Source organism: Scatophagus argus, chromosome 9 (genome assembly GCF_020382885.2).
Source record: "Scatophagus argus isolate fScaArg1 chromosome 9, fScaArg1.pri, whole genome shotgun sequence".
In the NCBI taxonomy this organism is placed as follows: domain Eukaryota; kingdom Metazoa; phylum Chordata; class Actinopteri; family Scatophagidae; genus Scatophagus; species Scatophagus argus.
In genome coordinates this window covers 14,789,784-14,812,634 of record NC_058501.1, presented here as the reverse complement: position 1 = coordinate 14,812,634, position 22,851 = coordinate 14,789,784, and the positions used below count along the sequence as shown (strand labels likewise).

At 41.6% G+C, this 22,851-nt stretch overlaps 2 protein-coding genes and 1 long non-coding RNA gene across 3 annotated transcripts; 2 read left to right on the top strand and 1 right to left on the bottom strand.

The window, feature by feature from the left end:
• Positions 1-4,048: 4,048 nt before the first annotated feature.
• Positions 4,049-8,294, top strand: gem (GTP binding protein overexpressed in skeletal muscle). Its single transcript, XM_046398612.1, has 4 exons — positions 4,049-5,356; positions 5,593-5,669; positions 5,775-5,979; positions 6,080-8,294. The coding sequence occupies exons 1-4, from the start codon at positions 5,002-5,004 to the stop codon at positions 6,361-6,363; spliced, it is 921 nt and encodes a 306-aa protein (XP_046254568.1). The 5' UTR covers positions 4,049-5,001; the 3' UTR covers positions 6,364-8,294.
• A 138-nt stretch (positions 8,295-8,432) lies between these two features.
• On the top strand, positions 8,433-21,614 carry cdh17 (cadherin 17, LI cadherin (liver-intestine)). Its single transcript, XM_046398610.1, has 19 exons — positions 8,433-8,516; positions 9,912-9,968; positions 10,424-10,519; positions 11,078-11,215; positions 11,325-11,460; positions 12,343-12,501; positions 12,900-13,052; positions 14,302-14,507; positions 14,648-14,779; positions 14,881-15,031; positions 15,376-15,585; positions 15,682-15,758; positions 15,840-16,028; positions 16,665-16,909; positions 18,182-18,312; positions 18,818-19,042; positions 19,143-19,253; positions 20,041-20,157; positions 20,841-21,614. The coding sequence occupies exons 2-19, from the start codon at positions 9,921-9,923 to the stop codon at positions 20,930-20,932; spliced, it is 2,616 nt and encodes an 871-aa protein (XP_046254566.1). The 5' UTR covers positions 8,433-8,516; positions 9,912-9,920; the 3' UTR covers positions 20,933-21,614.
• LOC124064294 lies at positions 14,840-16,717 on the bottom strand. Its single transcript, XR_006844246.1, has 3 exons — positions 16,579-16,717; positions 15,354-15,530; positions 14,840-14,977 (listed from the first exon to the last, which is right to left on the bottom strand). It is a non-coding gene; the product is annotated as an uncharacterized LOC124064294 (long non-coding RNA).
• Positions 21,615-22,851: the final 1,237 nt, after the last annotated feature.

Below are 22,851 nucleotides of genomic sequence, written 5' to 3'. Positions count from 1 at the left end.
GAAAGTTTATTCCCTGTGATCCTGGGATGTCTGTGAAAGATCTGAATATACTGTTGAAGCTGGAGGGCCAAGCCTCTGGTATTAACTGCTCACGGAGGTCACAGTTCACATGCTTCATTCATCATCAGTCCCAGAACCATCACGCTGCACGTGGTTTTAAAGGAGCTATTACCATACTTGTGTAGCAGAACTGCCAGTAGATACAGCCTGTATTTCACAGGCCTTGAGCACACCTGTTGTTTTTGTAAGCAAGGGCTTCAAGATGTAGTCTCCAAAATTGATAGCATCAGATTGGACATCCTTGAGTTTCAGCAGACAAATCTACCAGCAGCACAGTGGCTTTCCTGTGAACACTAAAACAATTCAGGCTCAGTTTGCTGGACTGTTTTCTCTTCAGGGGAACTGGAAAGTCATATTGATTTACAGTGTTTATGATATTCTGTATCACTTTGTTTTCTTTCTTTTCTCACTTTGTTTCATGTTTTCCTCTGTACTTCTTTCTTTATAGGTAGTTTAAAAGTTTAGAGAGGGCTTATAGAAACCAGAAAATCAAATTTGCTTGAAAGCCTTGTACCTCCATTTCAGTTTGTAATCTGATCAAATATTAAGTGCTTGTCCAAAACAAGCAGAGGCATTTTCGGTTAGATTGAAACATAATTTTTTTAGACCCGTGAGATAATGTCACACACAGCATTGAGATTTTTCTCCTTTAATCTTGTTTTATCTTACTGCTCGGACACGCTTACTGGTTCCAGCTTATCAAACGATCATAGTAAACTGAATATCTTTGGATTTTGTACTGATGGTCAGTTGAATTTGAAGACATCACCTTGTTTTCTCATATTTTAAAGATCAAATGATTAATCAGGGAAATTTAATCATTAGTTGCAACCTAGGTTAGGCAGCATAGTAGCATATTTCTCACTTTTCCTTGGCATTTTTATGTCTCATCGCTATACGTGAATAGAGAGCACTGTGTACTAATGTAAACCTCGAAGTCGTGTTGGTGCACTTGACTTTGTTCTCGCTGATTTTGCTCTGCAGTGGTCTTTGCAACTGAGCTGTTAAAATAGACCCTCAATGCTTTGATTGTGTTATTACCTCCTTGTCCCACATCTGAAGTAAAAGCAGTGAGGAGGGAGGTCACTGTTGCTGAAACCTTGACAGTGCTTTTAACAACAGGTCTTATGTAAAAATCTTCTTCTCTCTTCACATGTCATCTGTCAGAAACTTTCACTCACACTAAAACTCCAGTGAAAATAGAGCATCTTGAACTGCAGTGCATCTTCATGGCATTTAAACTGTTGGAAAGACTGTGTCCTACATAGCTGGACTTTGAGTACAGTGTATTGACTAAATTCATGTCCCTGGCCAAATATTATAGATTTTCTGTACTGGGGGACTTTAGTGGTGGGGTCACTCCTGGTGCTATGAGAAGGTACAGATTTATTAACTGCTTGGTGGAGTAGTATGTCTGAGGCCCCAGTAGTGTGTGAGTTGGCAGTAATTTGGTTCGATTGTAAATCTTCAAATATAGCAAGAGAGATATTTGAACCAGATTAAGATTTGGTCGGGGGGGGGGGCTGTGGTAGGTTTATGTTTGTGTTTTCAGAAGGCACACATGCTATGTGTTTGTTTTCCTTATATGTAGGCTACTCTGTATCTCCACTGTCTGACAGACCTTATGAGACAGTGTGTTTTGCGTGAAGTGGAAGGAAAGCTAAAAAGAAAGAGGTCACTTCACAGTCAGCTGGCTATGTAAGAGCTATCACCATGTTCCTGTCAATCTGCAGCCACCCCACCCCACTCCACCCCACCTCACCCCCTCTCTGGTCCTGCTCCAGCACTTAACAAGGATTTAATGTCACCCAATCATCTGTCAGGCAGATCAGATCAGGGCTGTAATACACAGCAGCAGGTCCCACAGATGAAGCCACAACCCGATGCAGGAGTCCTGAAAAACAACAGCCGAAAAGCAGCATAATCCCACAATCGCTGTAAGAACGCTCCCCGCTCTCAGTCACTCGCTCCCTCTCACACACAAAGTGCTTTGGCGAATGAAAATCTGAGGTTTTTGAGTTGAGAGAGTACGTGAGGTGATGCAGGTTTTCTCTGGACATCAGTGTTGTTAGATGGGTCATTCACAAAATATCAACTTGTGGTTTTCCAGCCCATTAACAATATGCCGGCTGTGCTGCTGACAGTAGATCTCAGACTGACATGCTAAGCCTCTTACTAAAGCTTGTATTCAGTAACTCCTGACAGAAAGCTATGCTGAGATATTTTCTGACACCACAAAGACACTACAGAAGGTCTTCTGAATCGAAGGCCTGCTAGACATCATTCTCACACCAGCTAATATGTAATGTACCAAGGGTGTGTTTATTTGTTTGCTATAAAACTCAGTTATCAGTTCTGAGCCACACCTTGGAATATTTTATGTTGTGTTATTTTATGCCCTGACAATGTCTGTCTGACATACTTCACTCGCTTTAGTGCTAGTAAGTCAAGAACATGTCTGAGTCCCTGTCTTGGAGACACTTTTGGAAGTTGTGGCTTTCATCCTCATTGAATCACTTTTGTTATTTTATTTTTTTGACCTTTTAACCTAAAAGTGTGATGATAAGTAATCTACGTGATGGGATAATTTTGACTCTAAATAACCTCCCAAATACTGTTTCTTTACATGTTATATTTAGCAGCTGTATGAGGTCTAGGTTGGACAAAATGACATTTGTGAATAATTTCTGCTCTTGTTATTGGTCCAAGTTGTAGTCTAGCATGTCTGTTAATCGTCCATCAGGTTGGACAGGCAGCTGCCAAGGTTTGGATCAGTTATTTCTGCTAGCACCTGCGCAGGCCTCTGCCAACATTTATGTGTCATTGAATAATTCATAAACAAAGTAAATGAGCCTCTCATGTGGCCTCTGTTGCAGAGTACTGCAGGTCTGAGTAGATGGGAGGTAGATGGAGATTCTGCTGATCGTGTATTGACAACTGAAATTTTATTATCAACTAAGCTGCAAGCTGTTTGATCAATTAATGATTTGGTCAATAAAATGTATGGTGCAAATGCACAAAGGCCAAGGTGGGAGCATCAGAGTGCTTGTTAAAGATATCATGGTTACCATCATATGTCATAAAGAGAAGCAGCAAATCAAATAAGAATCTGTGAGGATGGATCGATGCGTTTTTTGCTTTTTGATTAATTGATTTTCAATGTTGAGAGTAGCTATGTGTTTTAGCATATGACTGCCTGTGCAGACCACAGATGTAAAACTGCCTTTTCAGTCCAGAGAACAGCAGATACAAGATGTCAAAGCTACTCCTCTTTACCCCTCATGTGTCTCTGTGAAGAGCCTTCGTTCAGAGTAGTTCAGGTTTAATGCACTGTACTGATGATGGCAGTGGAGTTTGTTTGTTTTTTAATCCGTAACTGCTGTACCCAGAATGTACGAGCTTACAAGACACCACAAATTAATAATCAACACTCTTTACTTACTCTGGAAGTCTGTCAGACCGTTCTGGGTCACCCTCTGTGTTCCTGTGTCGACCAAAAACTGAATGTTAAAGGAAGATATTGAATTTGTGCTCTGCTGCCACTTATTCGTGATGTGCGCTGTGATACCGACTGCAATATTTGTTTGTTTAAATGTTGTGTTTTGTTATATATATGTGAAACAGTATGAGCTCAGTAGTGTTTAACTGTGTCATTTACTGCAAATAATCCTCTACTCTCTGCCATTTTACTCAGCCTACACTGTGAATCATGTCATATTTCTGTTGTACTGACCCCCGTAAGTAAAAGTAAGGAAGTATTATCAGTAAAATGTAATTTAAGTATCAAAAATGACAGTAATCCTATGTGCTGCAAAATGGCCTGTCAGTGTTTGGTGATTTTTACTTATGCATTTATAGTTAAGCAGCATTTAAGTCTTAAAAGAATTTTTAACAAATTTATATACCTTTTTTCTAGTTTAATAAATAATTATATGTAATCTTTTATAATCTAGTCAGAAGTTCAATTTAAAATCTGAATCTGAAAAAAAAAACAACAAACTAGAGCCTTCAAATAAATTTTATGAAGTAGAAAATCATTTTTCCCTTACTGAAACCTAGTGAAGTGAAGATATAAAATATCAGAAATTGGAAATACTCAATCAGTGCACTTAAAGTGAGACTGTGGCTAAATGACAGCTATGGGATAATGATAGGGATTATGCTAAGCTATTGTAACAATAGCACAAGTGGAGAAGTGATGTCATGTTTTACTTTAGCTTTAAATACAACAGCACATGAATCCGTGTACTTACACACGATGTATTAATCTCATCTAGCTGTTCATATTCTGTAAAGAATGAATTACAGATTATTTTATTTCATGAAAGCCTCGTATTCACGCGGCACAATTCAATATCCTTTTGGTGTAAATATAATGAGAGTCAGAGCAGTAAATACCCGCCACATCACTGTAAACATTAATGCTCCATTTAAGTGACCTCCTCCTCCTCCTCCTCTTCCTCCTCTTCATATAAACCACAGGGAAACCCCTCTCAGAGCATTAGGGACTCACTCAGCTGGAGCTTACTGAGACAGACGGCAGCAGAGACACTCAGAAGGCAGCAGATGCAAATGTCGCTTCGGGATTTAACAATCAAATGTTTGTGTCATGCCCGAATTAAACCTCATGCATCTGGACTCGGTCTGTCGTACACTTTATCTGCTCTCAGCAGGCTTATTGAGAGTGTAATAATAAAATACCGTCGAGTGCAACTGCAGCGCGAGTTTCTGCTGAGCTGCTTCAGTTGTCCTTGTTAGACTTATGGGACAGTTTTTAAGTGACTCTCGGAGGGACATGTCTGAAGCTGATGAGAGGGCGTAAAAGCGACTTTCCGGGAAGAAATCGACTCGTTTAACTTTGTGTTTTTGGGGTGTTGCAAAACGGGTTCAGTCCCACCGCTGTCGGTTAATCCAGCTCATCCTGATTTTGTCGCCGGTACGATGCTGTCGAGTGTGCGCCGGCACAGCCTCCGCCTGCAGACCGAGCTCCACCGGTGGAGCATCTGCGACCCCGGCAGTCATCTGCTCACGGACAGCTTCCTGACCCGGGTACCCGCCTGCATCTCCCGCTCCAAGTCCTGCAACAGCTCAGCCGGGGAGTCGGACGGGAGCCGCGGGAGCTGGTCGTCCTCAGACTCGGTCATCTCCACAGACTCCGCTGGGGATTCGGCTGAACCCGGGAGCCCGTACCGGGTGGTGCTTTTAGGGGCCAGCGGGGTCGGGAAGACGGCCTTCGCCAGCATCTTCGCCGGGGCAGCAGACAGTATGGACAGTGATGACAGCGAGCTGTGTGGAGGCGAGTAAATGATGATAACACCACTGAAATTATAATTTTATGGTTGATTAATATATTTTAGATGGATTACCAAATGACAAAACATTTTTAACAACATAGTAATATAAAATTACTATAAAAACTGAAAAGGCCATCCATAATCTCAGTACTGAGCACCATATGCTTTCTGAATTCTTATTTTGATTCTATGATCACATCCAACACATTGCTGTTAACAACACACTTTCTAATTTCAGATGAAGTGTGTGAACAAGAAATTGAAGTGGATGGAGAGCCAGCTACACTAATTCTGCTGGACACATGGGATGTAGAGGTGAGATGAAAAACCATTGCATTGACTTGTGTGAGTCAGAAGAGGGCACGTAACCCGCCACATTGTAAATCCTGTATCTAACTGTGTGTGTTTGTGGTTTTGCAGACTGACAGTGAATGGACTCAGGAGCTCTACATGCAGACAGGTGATGCCTACCTGTTGCTGTACTCTGTGACTGACCGGGCCTCGTTCCTGCGAGCCTCGGAGCTCAGGATAACCCTGCGCCGCTTCCGTCCTGCCCAGCACACACCAATCATTCTGGTGGGGAACAAGTGTGACCTGGTGCGACGGAGAGAGGTGTCATTCAGTGGTGAGGAGGCACAACCCCTGTCTGTCTGTCTGTCTGTCTGTGTGTGACGTACACGGTTCTCTGAGTTGTTTCTCTTCACGTGCTGGTCTTTCTTTTCCAGAGGGTCGTGCCTGCGCTGCTGTGTTTGACTGCAAGTTTATCGAAACCTCAGCCGCCATGCAGCACAACGTCTGGGAGGCTTTTCGCGGCATAGTGCGGCAGCTGCGTCTACGTCGAGACTCCAAGGAAGCCAACAGGCGTCGCAGGCACATAAACTGCAACACGCGCGGCGAGAGTCTTCCCGTGAAGGCCAGACGCTTCCTGGACAAGGTGGTGGCAAAAAACAATCCCAGTGTGGCGTTCTGGCTGAAATCTAAGTCCTGTCATGATCTGTCTGTGCTGTAGGAGACAGACACACATTTTCTCTATGCTAAACCTTTGAGCAGGTGAAGTTAAAGCCTGGAGAGCATAACATGTGGACATGGCCTGGCGGGAGGCCTGCCTCTAAAGAAGTGTTCACATCCAAACTTGGCACAGCTTGCCTGGGGCACATGAGAGGTGTTTGTGACATTTCTGCACTGCCAACCATACGTTTCAGTCAGAAGAAGACTGAGCTCAGATCGTCCGCCTGTGTAATGGACTGGTGGTGAAGCGACGTCTCCAGACGCAGAAACTCTAATGTCTGCACGGCGTGAATGTTGGAGGTTAGAGCTCAACTGATGGAAGTTGACAGAATTAAGTGATGCTTGTTGGCTTCTATGTTGTGAGCAAATGACATTAATATTAGCCTCGTCTCTCCCTTCTGTTCTCTTTTGCTCTCATTCCTGCCAAACGTGTTGTCCATTGAGCCCCAAGTGCTATCACTGCCAGCTGTAAGCTATTGATGATTAATGTTGTTTTCTGTATGACGATCATTTAGTTGTTTGTTACTTTTTATTTATGATGTGTTGTATTTTGCACTCGCTGTAAATAAAAAAACAGATTGGGAATCTAATATATTTTGCTACTTGTGTGCCTCAGTGCTGCTTGGTGAAAGAAAGTGACATCATCCAATTTGGGAATAAAAAAAAAACTGTCCCTTTTGTCTGTCATCTCAACCTTGCTAATGAGATGTTACCACGGTTGACTCAGCATGGACACAAAAGAGAGACACTCACACAAACAGGGTTTAGCGGCAACGCAACTGAGCCGATAAAAGATGAGTCAGGTGGTGACATTAAAGCTGAACTTTCAGAAACGAAATTAGTCCCCTATGTGTCTGTGACAACGGATTGAGCACAATGATTTGACTGCTCAGGGACTGATCGCAGATTTGGGTCACAGCGAACATCATGCATTGAACACTAAGTGCCGCCCGCTCGGATCCCAAGCTTTGTTTTGTTGAAAAAGCAGTAAACATTCAAAAGAGCCCAGGCAGATGATGCTGGTGCTTGTTGGCCAGAATATCTTTCAGGCTGCCTGCCTACAAGATCAAGCCTGATGGAGCCTTCCAACTGAATTAATGGCTTCAACCACTGAAACATCAACAGTGCACTCACAGGTTCTGATTAAATAGCGGTCCTGTGAAACGGTGACTCACTCGCATCCTGTTTTTCTTACAGTTGCAGATTCACACAAATCTCTGCCTTGCTACCAAGTAGCTTTCTACAGGCTGTAAAGCTCACTGCTTTCAGCCCTGGATGGTAATGTGCACATCACGATAGATGGAAGATAATCCCAGCTATATGTGAGGTTGAGTCATGAAGATAAAGGATGAACACCCGGGTGACAGACATAGGCTGACATCCCCTTTCAGGGTCACCTTTAAAGCACTTCTGTTGCATTCATTTGTACACTTTACAGAGGTGGAAGAGCTTAGAGAGAACCGAGATCTTAAACTGCAACTTTAAAGTTTTATGACATGTGCCTTGTCCTACTGAGTCACCCTCATGACCCCATAGCTTTGTATTCTCGTGAAGCATTGGATTGCCAGTGTAATCTGTTCGCCCCATTGTCTACACACAGGTCCTTATCAGGCGCTGCTACTAAAGACAAATCTGAGAGGAAACAGTGCAGAGGTGTGTAGGTCAAAGTCTGAGGGGAAATACGAACCTTAAATGCTGAATGGTATATTTCTAGAGAAAATGCTCACACTATTATACAGTTTTTTGTTCAAATGTTTGTCTTTTTTGTTCACAAGTCACACACGTGCAGTCTTAAAAGTACAACTCTTGAGTTATGTTGTTTTTCCCAACTACGACTGTAACTCACCAACAGGACTCGAACTAGAAGCATTTGAGGATTTATGCCAAATCAGTGACATATACAAGTGCATTAATAATCGATTTGTCTTTCACAATACTGTTCGCATCATTGTCCTGTTCTTCCGGTCTTTCTTCTCTCTCTTGTCAGCTGCTTCCCTCATTGGCTAGTTCGGCACGAAGGCAGGATGATTAGACAATCATTAGATCCAATAAAGCATAGCTGGTTAACGCTTGGTTAAAGTTTCACCAGACTTTATGAGTCTGTCCAGATCACCCTGAAGTCTGAGGGGAGACTTGCTTGATCTCTCCAGAAAGGTAAGTGCTCTCACTCTTGTGTTACCAGCTTTTGGAAATATTGAGTATTCAGAGTAGATTTTGGGGGTCGAATTTGACGCAAAGTCTGTTGTTTTTAACAGACCGTGTTTATTGTGTCTGATGCTTTCAGTGTGCTTTCAGTTTTTGTATAAGTGCTTTGTTCTTGACTTGACTTTGGCAGGGCCTGAGTGTCGGGTGTTGGCATTTCTGACAATCAGCCTCTCGTTCTTAGTGGCTTCCTGTGTAGTTGCTGGTCTCTGACATACAATATATGTATGGAACATGAGGATTTGTTAGCTGAAATTTAAAGGTCATCTAGTCATTGTCCTAAAGGGAAAAACAGAAGGCCTTCAACACCTTAAATCACTGTGTCATGTAGCTTTGCCACTTTCACTTTTTTGCCACCATCATTTGAATGGTAAATCGCTATTTTCATCACTGAAAGTCAGTTTAAACAGTTGGTAAGTGGATGTCTGTAAATTGGTAATACCAGCAGTTTTTCAGTTAAAATATGCCAGTCAGCAGATGTAGAGGTCAACATGGAGGTTGAAATACTAATAATTGGTAGACAATAAACTCAGGCAACTTAAAATAAAGTTTGTCTTCTGTTAAGAAGGAGTGTGGCAGGGCGGTGACAGTACAACTGTGCTGTGCTATGAAAAGGTCATTTGCCACAACTCAATGTCACCTTCATTTTTCTGTGGCAGCCGACTCGAACCTCCTCTGGATGTGAGAGAGATGGTAAATGCGTTAGTTATCTTTCCTCTTAGACACAAAAACCATCAGTTTTCTGAACTGCATGCTCTAAATGCAGTTATTATGTTGTTTTGGCTCTGAGACTGCTGTAAAGTCACTGAGGTTACACATGTTGACCTTTGGGTGCCAGCGTCATTTTGACACCCACTGCGAAAAGCTGGCTTAAACGAAAATCACTGGCACTTCAAGTAAAACTCTGACTTTCAGTTTCTGCTGAGGTGGACGGTTCACCTGCTTGTACAGGTGGAGCCGCACGTATAAGGCCTTTAAGTTCCCATTCAGCTCAAACAGTGAAGCAGAGTGACAGCATGTACATGTGTGGACGGTCAAGGACAGAAGACGGGTTTTCTTTGTGAGCTTCTTTCTCAATCAGTAATTCATAGTGCAGCATAAACTCATGCATAATATTCATGTACTGAAGCATTGTGTTTAATTGAGTAACAAATATCAGTTTTCACTATTTCCACAAGCATGAGAATTTAACAGCAGAGCACAGTGAATAAAATCAAAATGTGTAAATTAAATCACTCCTCTTCATGTCACCTCTCTGCCTCCTCAACTTCCTGCTTTTTCCTTCGCCATTTTTTCTAACTCCTATCCTCCATATCTCCTCCTCCTCCTCCTCCTCTTCCTTCCCAGGCTACAATCATGGCACCCATGGTGCATCTGCTGTTGCTCCCACTCCTGTTCAGCATTGTGAGTACACAACACTGCCAACTGCTGCTGCTGCAGCCCTCCAATTCATATTCATAGTAAAGACTCAAATACATGAACCTGTTGAAACAGGTCAGTGTGGATTAATGTGTCTATGGTGTTTGAAGTCTCCTTTACTAAGAAAATATTAATAAAGTAAAAGAAATGTGTGCAGGACAATCTGTGGTAACTTATTTAAAACACTGAATGGAGGTGTAAACTGAGTCATTTGTAGACTTTGCTCTCTCTGTCATCCTGCAGAATTCCCATTGTTGTGTCATTTTGGTTCAATAAATAACTGGGCTGTAAAAACCTGCCCTCAGTGCCTGACTACATTCACCTACAGTACGGGGCTAAAGCAAAAAGGACAAATGTGGGAGTGAATGTGAGCGTTTCAGTTTGACCTCAGTCCGTAGTATATTCAGTGACCTTTGACCTCTGTTTCTGTGCTCTGATAGGCTGGTGGGAAGGACCTGGAGGAGAAGAAGGGCCCGTTTCAGGACAAAGAGCTGGATGTGCCAGAAGGGACAGCGGTGCCATATCCCATTTATCAGGTATTACACACATGCCATCAGTGGCAGATAGTGACTAAATAGATTTAGACAAGTACCGTACTTAAGTACGATTTTGAATCACTTTAGAATATCAGTTCATTCTATATATATTTTATTTTTCTGCTACACTGAATTTCAGAGGGAAGTATTGTACTATTTATTCCTCTACATTAACCTGACGGCTGTAGTTACTCCTCAGATTTCTTTTGTGATCCTTTGGCATGGCTGAACCCTAGAGACAATGGACACTGATTATTGTCCTTTTTCCTTTTTTTTTTTTACTCTTTTGTATATTCCTTGTGCATTAAGTTTGAATTAAACCAGCTAACTGTACAAAGTTGTTAATTTTTTTTTTATTGACAGAATGAGTCCCTATGCTTTTGATATGTTACATATATTTCATTGATTATACTCTGCTTTTACTCTTTCACTTAAATCAGAGTTCTTTTTCATCACTGAATGTCTGCCAGGAAAGCTTAAAAACTGCTTAGTTTCCCTAGTGTCTGTGTCAAATTCAGTCTCAAACAAGTATAAATTAATCTCTTATTTTTTCCATAGTTTCAGGTGACCCACCCAGGTGTTAACAATTTCAGGCTGAGTGGAGAAGGTAAAGATGACATTAATATTTCAAATGACGGGTGGCTGTACCTGCAGAGGCCTCTGGACTGGTCTCAAGATAACCACTTCGTTGTCATGGTAATGTGCTCCTCTCTGTTCGTATGGACTCACAGAAAATTCTACTTGTGCACTGCAGGAGTAATGAATCTGTTTATGTATGTGTGTGTTTGTGTGCGACAACATCCAGGTGGAGGCGCTGGCAGATGATGAAGTTGTGGATGGCCCAGTTTATGTGACCATAAATGTGCTGGATGTAAACAATAACGCCCCATACTTCAACCAGACTTTCTACACAGCTGTGGTTAGAGAACACAATCCACCAGGTGTGTGTGTGTGTGTGTGTGTGTGTGTTGCAAGTATTTAAATATGAGGGAAAGGAAACACTCCTAATGCTACCTTAAAATTCTTATATTGGCATCTTTTCCTTCTCCCTCATTAAATATTCCAGAAAATATGTAGATATTTTTCACCCTCTAACATCATTTCATTAGATTAGATTAGATTAGTGGCAAGAGAATTTATTTAGGAGTCACAGATTTTCTTCACAATAATCTGTTTAACCATATATTGTGTCAAAGTTAAGACTGTGTCATAACCACGTTTATGGGAAAAATGTGTAGAAAATGATTCATAAATCTAGAATGTTTCCATTCGACACCATTGCTGAAGCATTAAAAAGAGTCTAAGTTTGAATACTTACTTCAATGTAGAAAACAGAATTTCAATGTCACGTTAGAAGTAGCATATACATAATGAAATATGTCAGAAAATATGGATTAAGATCATTTTTCCATTTTTAAGGAATTTTAATGAGGCGAAAAGTTATTATTTGGCAGCTGTCATCATTACAACTGTCTAAAAGTGAATGATAACCCAACTTTGACAAAGCAATAAAGGTGAATTAATGTATAGTGTGGTGACAACCAAGTCTCAGCAAAATGATTTTCATGCAATACTAAACTTAAGGGAAAAGAATGGCTGTTTTTCATGAAGAAAACCTCTCCTAAAAACCCTCAAACTGCTGTGTTTTTAAATGTATTTGGTGGTAAAATGAAGCATCTAAAACACAACCATGCAAAGGGTTCCTGGCATGCATAAGCAGTTCCTCTGTGTGTTCACTGTGTAATGTCTGATATATATATACTGTATTTATGTATATACTCAGTCCAACAAGACCTAAACATCAGTTTTGTCTGTTGTTCCAGGTGTCCCTTTTACTCGCGTGTTTGCGTTTGATCAGGACGACCCACAGACCCCCAACGCTCATCTGAGCTACAGCCTGGTCAGCCAGATCCCCAACAAACACAACATCCTGCTGTTCCAGATTGACCCTCGTACTGGAGAGATCTCCACCACTAAAGAAGGTAATAACACACATGCCTGTGCACACACGAGTGAACTCACAGACATGAACCCAGACGCTGGCACCCAGAACTAGGTGCGCTGTCAGTGGGAAAGTCTGTAATCTGTCCATCTCTGCCTTTAATCTGGCAGTATAGTGCTGCTGTAAATCCAGATTACACAGCCCATTTCATGTGCTCAAGGGTAACCCTGACTGGAGGCAGATTGCCTAAATGTGTCGCGTGATGTTGATCACAGATTACTGTGAGTGTGTGTGAGCATGTGAATGAGTCTGTCTGAAGAAGTTTAAGTCTCATACAGCTGTGAGACTGCAGAGATTTTCTGCTTCCACCAATCTATAAGAAAACATTTTTTGTAATGAGTGGAATTATACTGAACAATATTTGTTGTGTGTGCACAGGGGAGGAGATGATAACAAGCAGAGAAGGCATCCAGTACCACATGGGGGAAGAGCGAAGCATCGACACTCTGAAGATAAAGTTTAATGAATACTGTCCAGTGCAGAATATCCCCTATGAAGAAAATCCCTTCTTCACCTGTGTGGAGAGAGCAGGTTTGTCCAGCGTCAAGGCCAAAGACATGGGGAAAAACATACTGTACATAGTCGACCTAGGACAGGTGTACAATTGTCATTTTATAATTAGATTGAACACATTTCAGATTTGTTTGATAATGGTTCAAGTGCCACATCCCACACCCTGTAGGCGTATATGTCTTAAAGTTACAAACATAAATCACAGAAGGCACAAGTACTGCATCCAAGGGTGATAGATTAGAGGAACCTTGACAAATTCAGTTCTTCCCTCAGGCCAAAAGACTCAACTGCAATGTTGAATCCAGTATGGATATGGTTTTTTCTGTTGCCAACAACTTTAATGACGCTGCAGAGCCACCGTTAGCCTGTGCATAATGCAGAGCAATAGCATAATCCATGTTTTGTGTGTGTGTGCACGTTGTGTTTGCTGCAAATCTTTAAAGCTCTTTTAGTTTGTCCAACATAAACCAGAACACAGGGATGTTTCAGTATGTGTACTGCTGCTACGCTTTATGAAGGCTTTTTTGGTGAATTTTTAACCAGTGTGTGAATGTGTAAAGTATTTGCTGTCACTGGAAAGAACCTGTAGGTTGATTAGACAGCCAGGAGATTGTGTCAGGTGGTTTTCTAGTGTCAGAGTGAAGCAGTCTGCCTCTGCCTTAGTTTGAGAAAATGTTTGAACATCATCTTTGTTAGTAAAGTAGTGACAGCTAGCGGGATAAAACAACACAGGACATTTCTCACTATGTTCTGTCTTTAAGTTATACCCTTAATGCATTCATTGAGAAAAGAAAAATTAGCAGATTCATTCATAAGAGTAACTGTTAATTGCTGTCATTGCTGTCATTGCTTCCCCTTCTGTGTTGCCTGGGGCACACAGTGGCATACACATATTTATTTTGACATGTGTGTGAGGAATCCCAGCTGATTTACAGTCCATAAAGGTTTGAGCATGTGGCGACACAGAGTGACAGCTGGTGTCAGTGTATATAAACTAACGACTGTCAGCGATTAGTGCTTATTCTGTGATTTATTGCGCGTGGAGCTGATGGGTTCGTCCAGGGAGAGTGATTGTTAATCCATCACTGCTTCCTATAACAAGATCAAGAAGAAAAGCCACATCAAAGATGTGTCCACGTGACTCAGCTTTCCAAAATTACACATCCACTAAAACTGTCTTCTGAGATGACCTTCAAAACTCAAAACTCCATTTCGTTGCTGATACTAAGATTCTGATTGCAACCTTCATCTTCCTGTGTGGTTTCAGAAATGAGGAGGAGGAATGTGGATCCCCTGGAGGACCCAGACTACACTCTGATTGTGCGAGTTCAGGACATGGGAGGAGCGTCTGAGACCGCACTGAGTGGAAACACCAGAGTGCACGTCATTGTTCAGCAAAACCTGTGGGTCAATCCTGGACCAATCACTGTGAAAGAAAACTTAAAGGAAACGTACCCTCTGGCTATCACAAAGGTGTGGTGAGATGCACGTGCCAACTTTATGCAGATCAGGCAAATGTAGACACGTTAAACCACCAACACACACCAGACCTGCTATATCCAGTAACTGACCATCCCACACTGACGTTTTTACTCCTTTTATTTTTATTTCAGGTCCAGTCTAATGAGCCCAACGCTGTGTACTCATTAGTGCAGAAAGAGCGGGAGCTGAAATTTCCCTTCCAGATCACAGGAGATGGAGAAATTTATGTGACAGAGGAGCTGGACAGAGAAGACAAAGATATGGTACCAAACACACTCAATAAATCATATCTCAACATATCTCATGTAGACATAACAGCTTACTTCTAAGGATCACTCTTGAACTGGCGTTGATTCTGTTTCAGTACATCCTGGTGGTGATAGCAACAGATAACACTGGGAGGGAGGTAGATCCACCCATGGAGATTCAAGTCTTGGTGGAGGATGTGAATGACAACGCACCTGTGTGTGAAAAAAATGAGAGCGTATTTGAGATGCAGGAGGGCGAACCTGTAGGTAAGACGTGTGTTTGATTATTCCATAACCCTCTCATGGTGGACAATATAATACATGTACACATATTTTAGTTTATTTTCAAATAACAGGAAATTTGCTTTTAGTGAAACAAAAAGCAAACTAAATTGCAGCAGCAACAATAAAGAAAAAATCCTAATCTAAATGATATGCTAAAAATATCTCACTCAGAATTCTATTGAATCATAATGGTATTCTTTATATTTTGCACAATCCTCCTTGAACATGTCTCAAAATGTATGTACTCACTGATTCTGCAATATTTTAGGCCTTAAAACAATTGATAATTATCTTTTGTTCTTACATTCTGGTTCTGGTGTTTCCAGGCAGCCTGATAGGACAGCTGTTGGCCAATGACGCGGATGAACACGGGACACTGAATGCTCATCTTACATACTCCATCGTGTCCCAGGGTCCAGACGAGACACTCAACCCCTTCTCCATTGACGCCGCCGATGGACGAATTCAGGTGTTACGCTCACTGCAGAGAAAAGATCAGCAGCTGTATAACCTCAACGTGAGAGTCAGCGACCCAGGTAACACACGTGCTGCACTGCGTGAGGTAACACACTTGTGAATGGAGTTAAGTCCCAGTTTTCACTCCAAGTACGTATGGCTTTTGTCTCGCGCAGTATTCAGCACAGAATGTAAGGTCATCATCAAGATCATTGACGTCAACAATGAGATTCCTCTGTTTGAGAAGAATGATGTGAGTATGTGGACAACCTCTCTCTTATTTCTCGTGCTGTTTGATGGTCTTCCTCATGTTTCTGTATGTGTCTGTGTGCAGTACGGCAACCACACTCTAGCAGAGGACACTCCTGTGGGACACACGGTGCTGACCATCAGAGCAACAGACGGTGATGACCCAGACAGCGGCAGCTCCCGCATCGACTTCCACATCTCTGCTGGCAACGATGGAGACGTTTTTGCTGTGGAAACCGACGGCGAAGGTGTCGGCCATCTGGTCATAGCTAAGGTACGGTTTCTTCATCGTCTTTCTCTCTCACGTCAGCACACGCAGATGATTTCACACAACACAGCGACTATGCTGGTTGAAACAGTAGAGGTGCCGTATCCCCTCCATGGTGTATGTTTTGTGTTTGTGTGATGTACTCTTGTAAATTTATGGTTTAGTCTGTAAATGTTATTGTTAGAAAATATAACAACTTTCCCAGTCCAAGGAGTAATCTCAAAAAAAATCTCAACATTTTAGGAGCAGGAACCAGCAAATGTTTAGAATTTTTGCTTGAGAAATGACTAAAACAGTCTCTTAGCGAAACATTTGGTAACAAAAACATTAGAAATCAAACATTTATTATTTCATAGATTTCTTGATGAAAATCATCGGTCATCTGATAGCTGCTTTTCCAAGAGTGTAAGCTAATTTTATTGCTGCTAGATCTGACTAATTATCTACATATCACTGCCTATTGTGATTTTACAATTAAATACCTTGTTTAAGCAGATAGCAAAGACTACAACAAAAAGCTCCAATAAATGTGACAGAATCACAGCTGTGTAGTAACCTTCGGAGGGCGCTGCCATGACCTCCTGTCTTATTTTCCTCCATTATCCCTGTTTTTTTCTAACGTCGCCACTGGTCTCCTAACAGCCTCTCGACTTTGAGTCCTCTTCCACCTACAAGCTCCAAATTGACGCTCGTAACCCAGAGCCATTGGTAACAGGTCTGAGCTACGGCAGCGAGTCCACAACCTTTGTCTCTGTGTCCGTCACTGACGTAGACGAGGCTCCAGAGTTCAGTATGGACATCCTGCATGTGACTGTGCCTGAAAACACCACCAAGGGATCAGTGCTGCTCACAGTGGAGGCAAAGGATCCCGAGGGCAAAGACATCAGGTAAACACGCATGAAAGAGCTGATCAGTGTTCAAAGTCAGAACCAAAACCAGTAACGAAGTGATGCCAGTCGCTGGTTTTGTTTGTGTAAGTAATGTATCTTTGCAGTGCTGTAGACCACCATGGCTATCCAAAGCTGTGATGGAAACGAGCTCTTTATTTCAAGTTTATTTCAAGTCGATCCCACATACTGCTGCTGTGAAATACTTACATAACATTAGAACAGTGGCTGCCAACATTTTTGTCTGACGTACCCCCACATCTCAGTCAGATGAACTCAAGTAGCCTGCCCCTTCTTTGACATCACCTATAATGTTCCAGAAGTGTTGCTTGTTTTAGCCGATTTTGAAGGCTATGTTAAGTAGACTAGAAAATGTGGATATTGTTATATTTTTTACGACTGGACTGTCGAGGCTGCTTTGGTCCAGCTTCCTCCTACTAAAGCTGGATCTTGTCTGTAATTTCCCAGTTATGGGACTAATAAAGGATTATCTTATCTTATCTTATCTTATCTTAACTGTTTACCTGTTGGTTTTTGCTGCATATTTCACCTGGTTATCCATTACTTTTAGCTAATTATTTCAACTATAGTGTACAATGGTAGAAATACAGAATAATGCCAGAATTGAAGCAACTGAGAAAATTCCCAGTTTAACTCTCGAAATACAGAGCTGTTGATTTGTTTCCACAAGATATTATGATCTAAGTATCAGATCAAACTTCCTGTGTTGTGTGCCTTGGGGACAGATCATGAGCCCTAATCAAAGGGATGTTTGTATTTGCATGACTGATAGGAGGTTCAACTACAGTTTTGTTTTTTGTTTTGTTTTTTTTTAATAACCAAAATGGCTGTGAGCTGTTAACCTAAATACAGACTACACAGGAAAACAACACTGAATAGGAGACAACATTTACTCCGTGTCCCTGTTCTTCTGCAGTTTAAGAGCTGGACTCTGACAAGATGTGCTGTATTATAGTGGGCTGAACTCAAACACAACACTTTCATAGCTGTCATAGATAAGGAATTGTTCCGCTATGAGCACTGCTTTTGTTTTTACACATTATGGCTTCCAACTGGCTGCTAGTAGGGGGTTTCATCTGTTTGGACTATCACGTGTACCCTGAACAGGCTATTGATTTGTTTTGACTACTGTTATTTCCCCCAGGCCCCAATTCAGGGTCTGACGTAGCATGGATGACTTCTAATATCTGTTTGCCGTGCACATGTGTGTGTGTGTGTCTTTTCGTGTGATTGCTGTTGTGTGTTGTGCAGTTTTAAGTTGGATGGTGACACTAAGGGCTGGCTGGAGATTGATGCTGCTACAGGAGAGGTTAAAACCAAAGACAAGCTGGACAGAGAAACTCTGGAGACTTTCGAAGTCACTGTCACCGCATTTGAGAAGGGTAAGATAATACACTTAAATCACATTGGAATCATATTGGAGTTTTTCTTTAATTGGTTGTTATAGAGGTCACACAGATTTTAATTAATCTTGCAATACTTTTTTGTTTTGTGCTGTTTAGTTAATAAAGTAACAACAGTATTACCAGAGGAGTGATGTGTGACGGAGTGGATTATTGTGTTCACACTATGTACACTATGTTCCTTCATAGCAGCAACCTGGGTTCGAGTCCTTTGCTGCCTCTCTCACCCTTCATTTCCTGTCTGTGCAGTCACTTAAAAAAAAAAAAAAAATTAAAAAAACAAAAAAAACAAAACAGTGTTACCAGAGAATAAAGACACGGTACAGGAGCGGATTTAATAACCTTTCAGTGGCATTAAAAATTTATTTTGTGAAACTTAAATGTATTCATGACTTTTCACTTTTAAAACCTGACTATTGTACTGTGATACAGCAAAGTGTTCAACCAATAAACATTGGTCATTCTCTCCTATTTCACTCTGAAGGGAACCCAGAAAAGTCTTCAGAGCGTGTTTTGTCTGTGAGGCTGCTGGACGTGAACGATAACTACCCCAAACTAATAGAGACCCAGGCCTTCATCTGTATGAAGAAACCCAAAGCTGTCATCATCAAGGCCCGAGATGACGACGGCGCCCCCTTCTCACAGCCCTTCACCTTCATCTTGGGTAGTGGCAAGAAATCTCCCAACTGGGAACTGCTCAGTGTTGATGGTACGGATGCTGTAACATACTGTAGGCTACATCATTTATCAGAAGATGATGTGACACTGAAAAGTCAGATCGTGACATTCTTCCATTGTATGTCATGCAGGCACCACAGCTAAACTGATCCCGAAGAAAATGCCAAGTGAGGATAAAACCTTCACACTCCCCATTAACATTAAAGACAATGCGGGCATGGGAGTTTCGCAGGCATTTCAAGGTGAGCTAATTTTCTAAGCTAAGCTAAAAGGGTGTGTCTGGTGAGCAGTACGACGGAAAAATGAAAAAGAGCACTGATTTGATCTCAGAAAGAATTATTTGAGTTGTTAAAGCCTGAGTCTTGTGTGCCACTGATAAAACGCACAGATGACGTGTTCACACAGGGATTATCAGTTATTTTAAGCCAAATATACATTCGCCACCTTGCTGCTGTAAATACTCACTAGTGTACACGGTGTGGCCATCCCATGTACTGTTTACCCTTGTTGTACATATTTTTTAAAAGTTAAAACAGAAAAAAGCCAAATTAGTTCACATTTATTTTGAGCAAACCTTTTCATATGTTTTACACTTTTAGCTTATTATTATCCCTGCTTATGTATTAATGTTATGTAATTATCTAAGCTCAGCATCCTTTACTTTTAGCTCATCATTTCAAAGGTTTGTCCACTCTAAGCTAGCTGTTTTTAGCTATCCTGCTAACTAATGTTCATGCATTTTTAATGGCAGCATGTTGTTGTGAGGTGTTACAACTTGGTGGAGAATATTTTTTTTTTTAAGTGAAAACAACAAAAGAGAAAAGGTAAAATGTGGTTTAAAACAAGAGATTGGTTGTTGATGATGGAAACACTCATTGTTGGTTTGTGCCTTTTCATGGGATTTCTTGCCAGTAAAAGAGCTGGAATAACCTCAGCCTCATCCTTTAAAGTCAAACTGACACTTAAATGAATCATGTGTCTCATAAATGTTTAATGCACATGTGTGTTCCCCTCTGCTCTCTGTACCAGTGAGAATATGTAACTGCACAGAGCTGGGATATTGCTACATAGCACCTGATGAACGTAGCTTCACCTTAGGAATGGGAGCCACCATTGGGATCCTGGCTGGCGTTGTGGGATTCTGCGGTAAGTCTGGCAAACCTCATTTAAAAGTCCACTACCTGGTAAAACCAACTCCCATGTGAAGGAGTATCCATTGTACTGTTCAGTCTGATGTTATCATATACACTATATAGACAAAGGTACTGGGACACATGTCTTTGTTACTGAATTCAGGTGTGGCATAGGGCTGTTTTTCAGGGGTTGGATTGGGCCCCTTACTTCCACTGAAGGGAAATTGTAATGTTTTAGCATACCAAGACATTTTGGGGAAGACCCTTTTCTATTCCAGCATGACTGTGCTTAAGTGCACAAATCAAAGCTCCATAAAGACCTGGTTGGATGAGTTTGGTGTGGCAGATCTTGACTGGCCCACACAGAGTCCTGACCTCAACCCCATCCAACACCTTTGGGATGAGCTGGAACAGAGACTGTGCGCCAGACCTTTTCATCCAACATTAGTGTCTGACCTCTCAAATGCTTTACTGCATGAATGGGCAAAAATCCCACAGAAACAGAGCCTTCCTAGAAGAGTGGAAGCTGTTATAGCTGATAAGGGGTGACCAGCTCCATATTAATGTCCATTTAGAATGAAATGTCATTAAAGTCTTAAATACTAAAATTAAAATTAATTGTGTCTATATAATGTTGGTAATGCTGACTCCATTTTGTTGTGTGCTGACTTCATTCTTTTTTTGTTCTTTTTACAGTTATTGTGTTCATCGTAGTGATCAAACGCAACAAAAAAGAGGGAAAAAAGAAAGACCTGAATGACGAGGAAGAGAAGAACGTCATGATGTAGAGACTCTACACACACACACACACACACACGTCTCACACACACACACGTTTGTACTCCTATACTTGCGACAGCTGCCACTGACATAATACATTCCTTATTCTGTTGCTCAAAGTGTATAGAGAAGTGTAAGAGTATTTTCCCTGTCATACAACATATGTAAACGCTCATGAACACAACAGCAGAGCTCAGGACTGAACTTTCCAGAAGTCTCTTTTAATGTCAGTGAAAATGATCTCAATGAAAGTTTAGTTACACACACACACACATATTTACTTTAGCTTATTTTATTTACAGGAGCGATATGAGATGCTTTACATGCTTGATAAATAGGTGCAGTGCACATTTAATTAAATTGACAGACAGCCCCATGCTAATTGTGCAAATATAAAGCTTGTTAACATAATTTATTTAAATTTCTCTCCCAGACTCTGGTTGTTTCATTAGCAGTTTCATCAACCCACATAGTTCGATTTGTTCTTTTGTGGGGCTCAGCGTTTGTTTTGTTATTCTCCTTTGCTTGACTGTTGAATGCGGTGCACCAGCTGAGAATATCTGAAATGTTAAGAAATATATTAAATACATAACAAAAAAATCTAATGTGACCTAAGATGTTGCTATTTTCAGAGCTTGTTCCATAATGAGCAACTCCTGCTCTGTTACCCAATAAACAAAGAAACTGGGATCCAGTTTGGTTTTCATATTGTCACTGTGTGTGTTTGTCTGTGTGATGCGCATGTCAGGGCAGACGCGTGGTGCTGCAGGTGATCATCCACATAAGACACGAGCATCCGCAGCTCAGCTTGATACTCTCTATTCTCTCTCTCTCTCTTTCTTCAGGTAGCCCTCAGTTCTTCACTTTCCTTACTCTGTGATTACTGTCAGTCCCGTTGCATCCTTCTTTTTTCTCACCCTCCCTCCCCAGGCAGCCAAGGCCACAGTGCTGCTACAAGCAGTGATGCTCTGAGTCATCTCTTAGACAGTGGGAGATGAGCGGCAGATTGCTAGCGTTACTGAAAGGAGGATGGCATGATTGTGGGCTTTTATTTAGCACAAAGAGGCTGCAATACACACACACACAAAACATAGTCACACGCATGTGAGAGTCGAATGTGCCTGCCACATGTTCCACCATGACCATTCGTTATCCTTCCAATCCACGTGTCACGTTTGTGAGTAACTCAGTGTGTGTGTGTGTGTGTTTGAGGTGTCATTAAATGCTTCCAAAAGCCAAAGTGAGCAGTGTCAGATGAGGCATAGGAGCTGACTGAGCTCTACAGCTTCAAAATGACAAACCCAACATGGAGCTTCTCCAGTGTTTATGTCTGCACTCTCTCTTCGCCTGTATCCCGGCAACACTTTCCACAACAGCGTACACTCACACACACACACACGCACACAGAGGAGAGCTGGAGAAGTGGTGGGAGAAGTTGCAAGGTTGAGGGACAGAAGAGAAGAGGTGGAGGAAAGACAGGGAGAGTAAACTGTGTGATGGATGAGCCGACTACCTCTGGATATCAATCGTCAACCTCACCACGCAGATTGTTTTTGTCCCTGCAAACTGCTCTCGGGAGCCCTTCTATCCTTATATAGATATACTAAGCAAACATGATGACATTTCACCTCCATAATCAACAGTAATCAATAAGAATGCCATCTGACCCCAGCCTGTATTGCATATTTAAAGGTTAAGTCAAAAAGGTGTCAGAAAACCAACATTTATTATATACAGTAAGTATGTTGAGTTAGGAGCATGTTAACCTGTTGCATCCTATAAAAATTCCCCAAAAAGATGAACACGTGTGGTGATTTTTTTCAGTGCTTTTCAACATACCAAGGCAGCACCAGTAATGCAAACGAGTGGCCACAACAGCTGAACAGCTGGCAAAGATCTGAGTCACATTAGTATGATGTATGCAAAG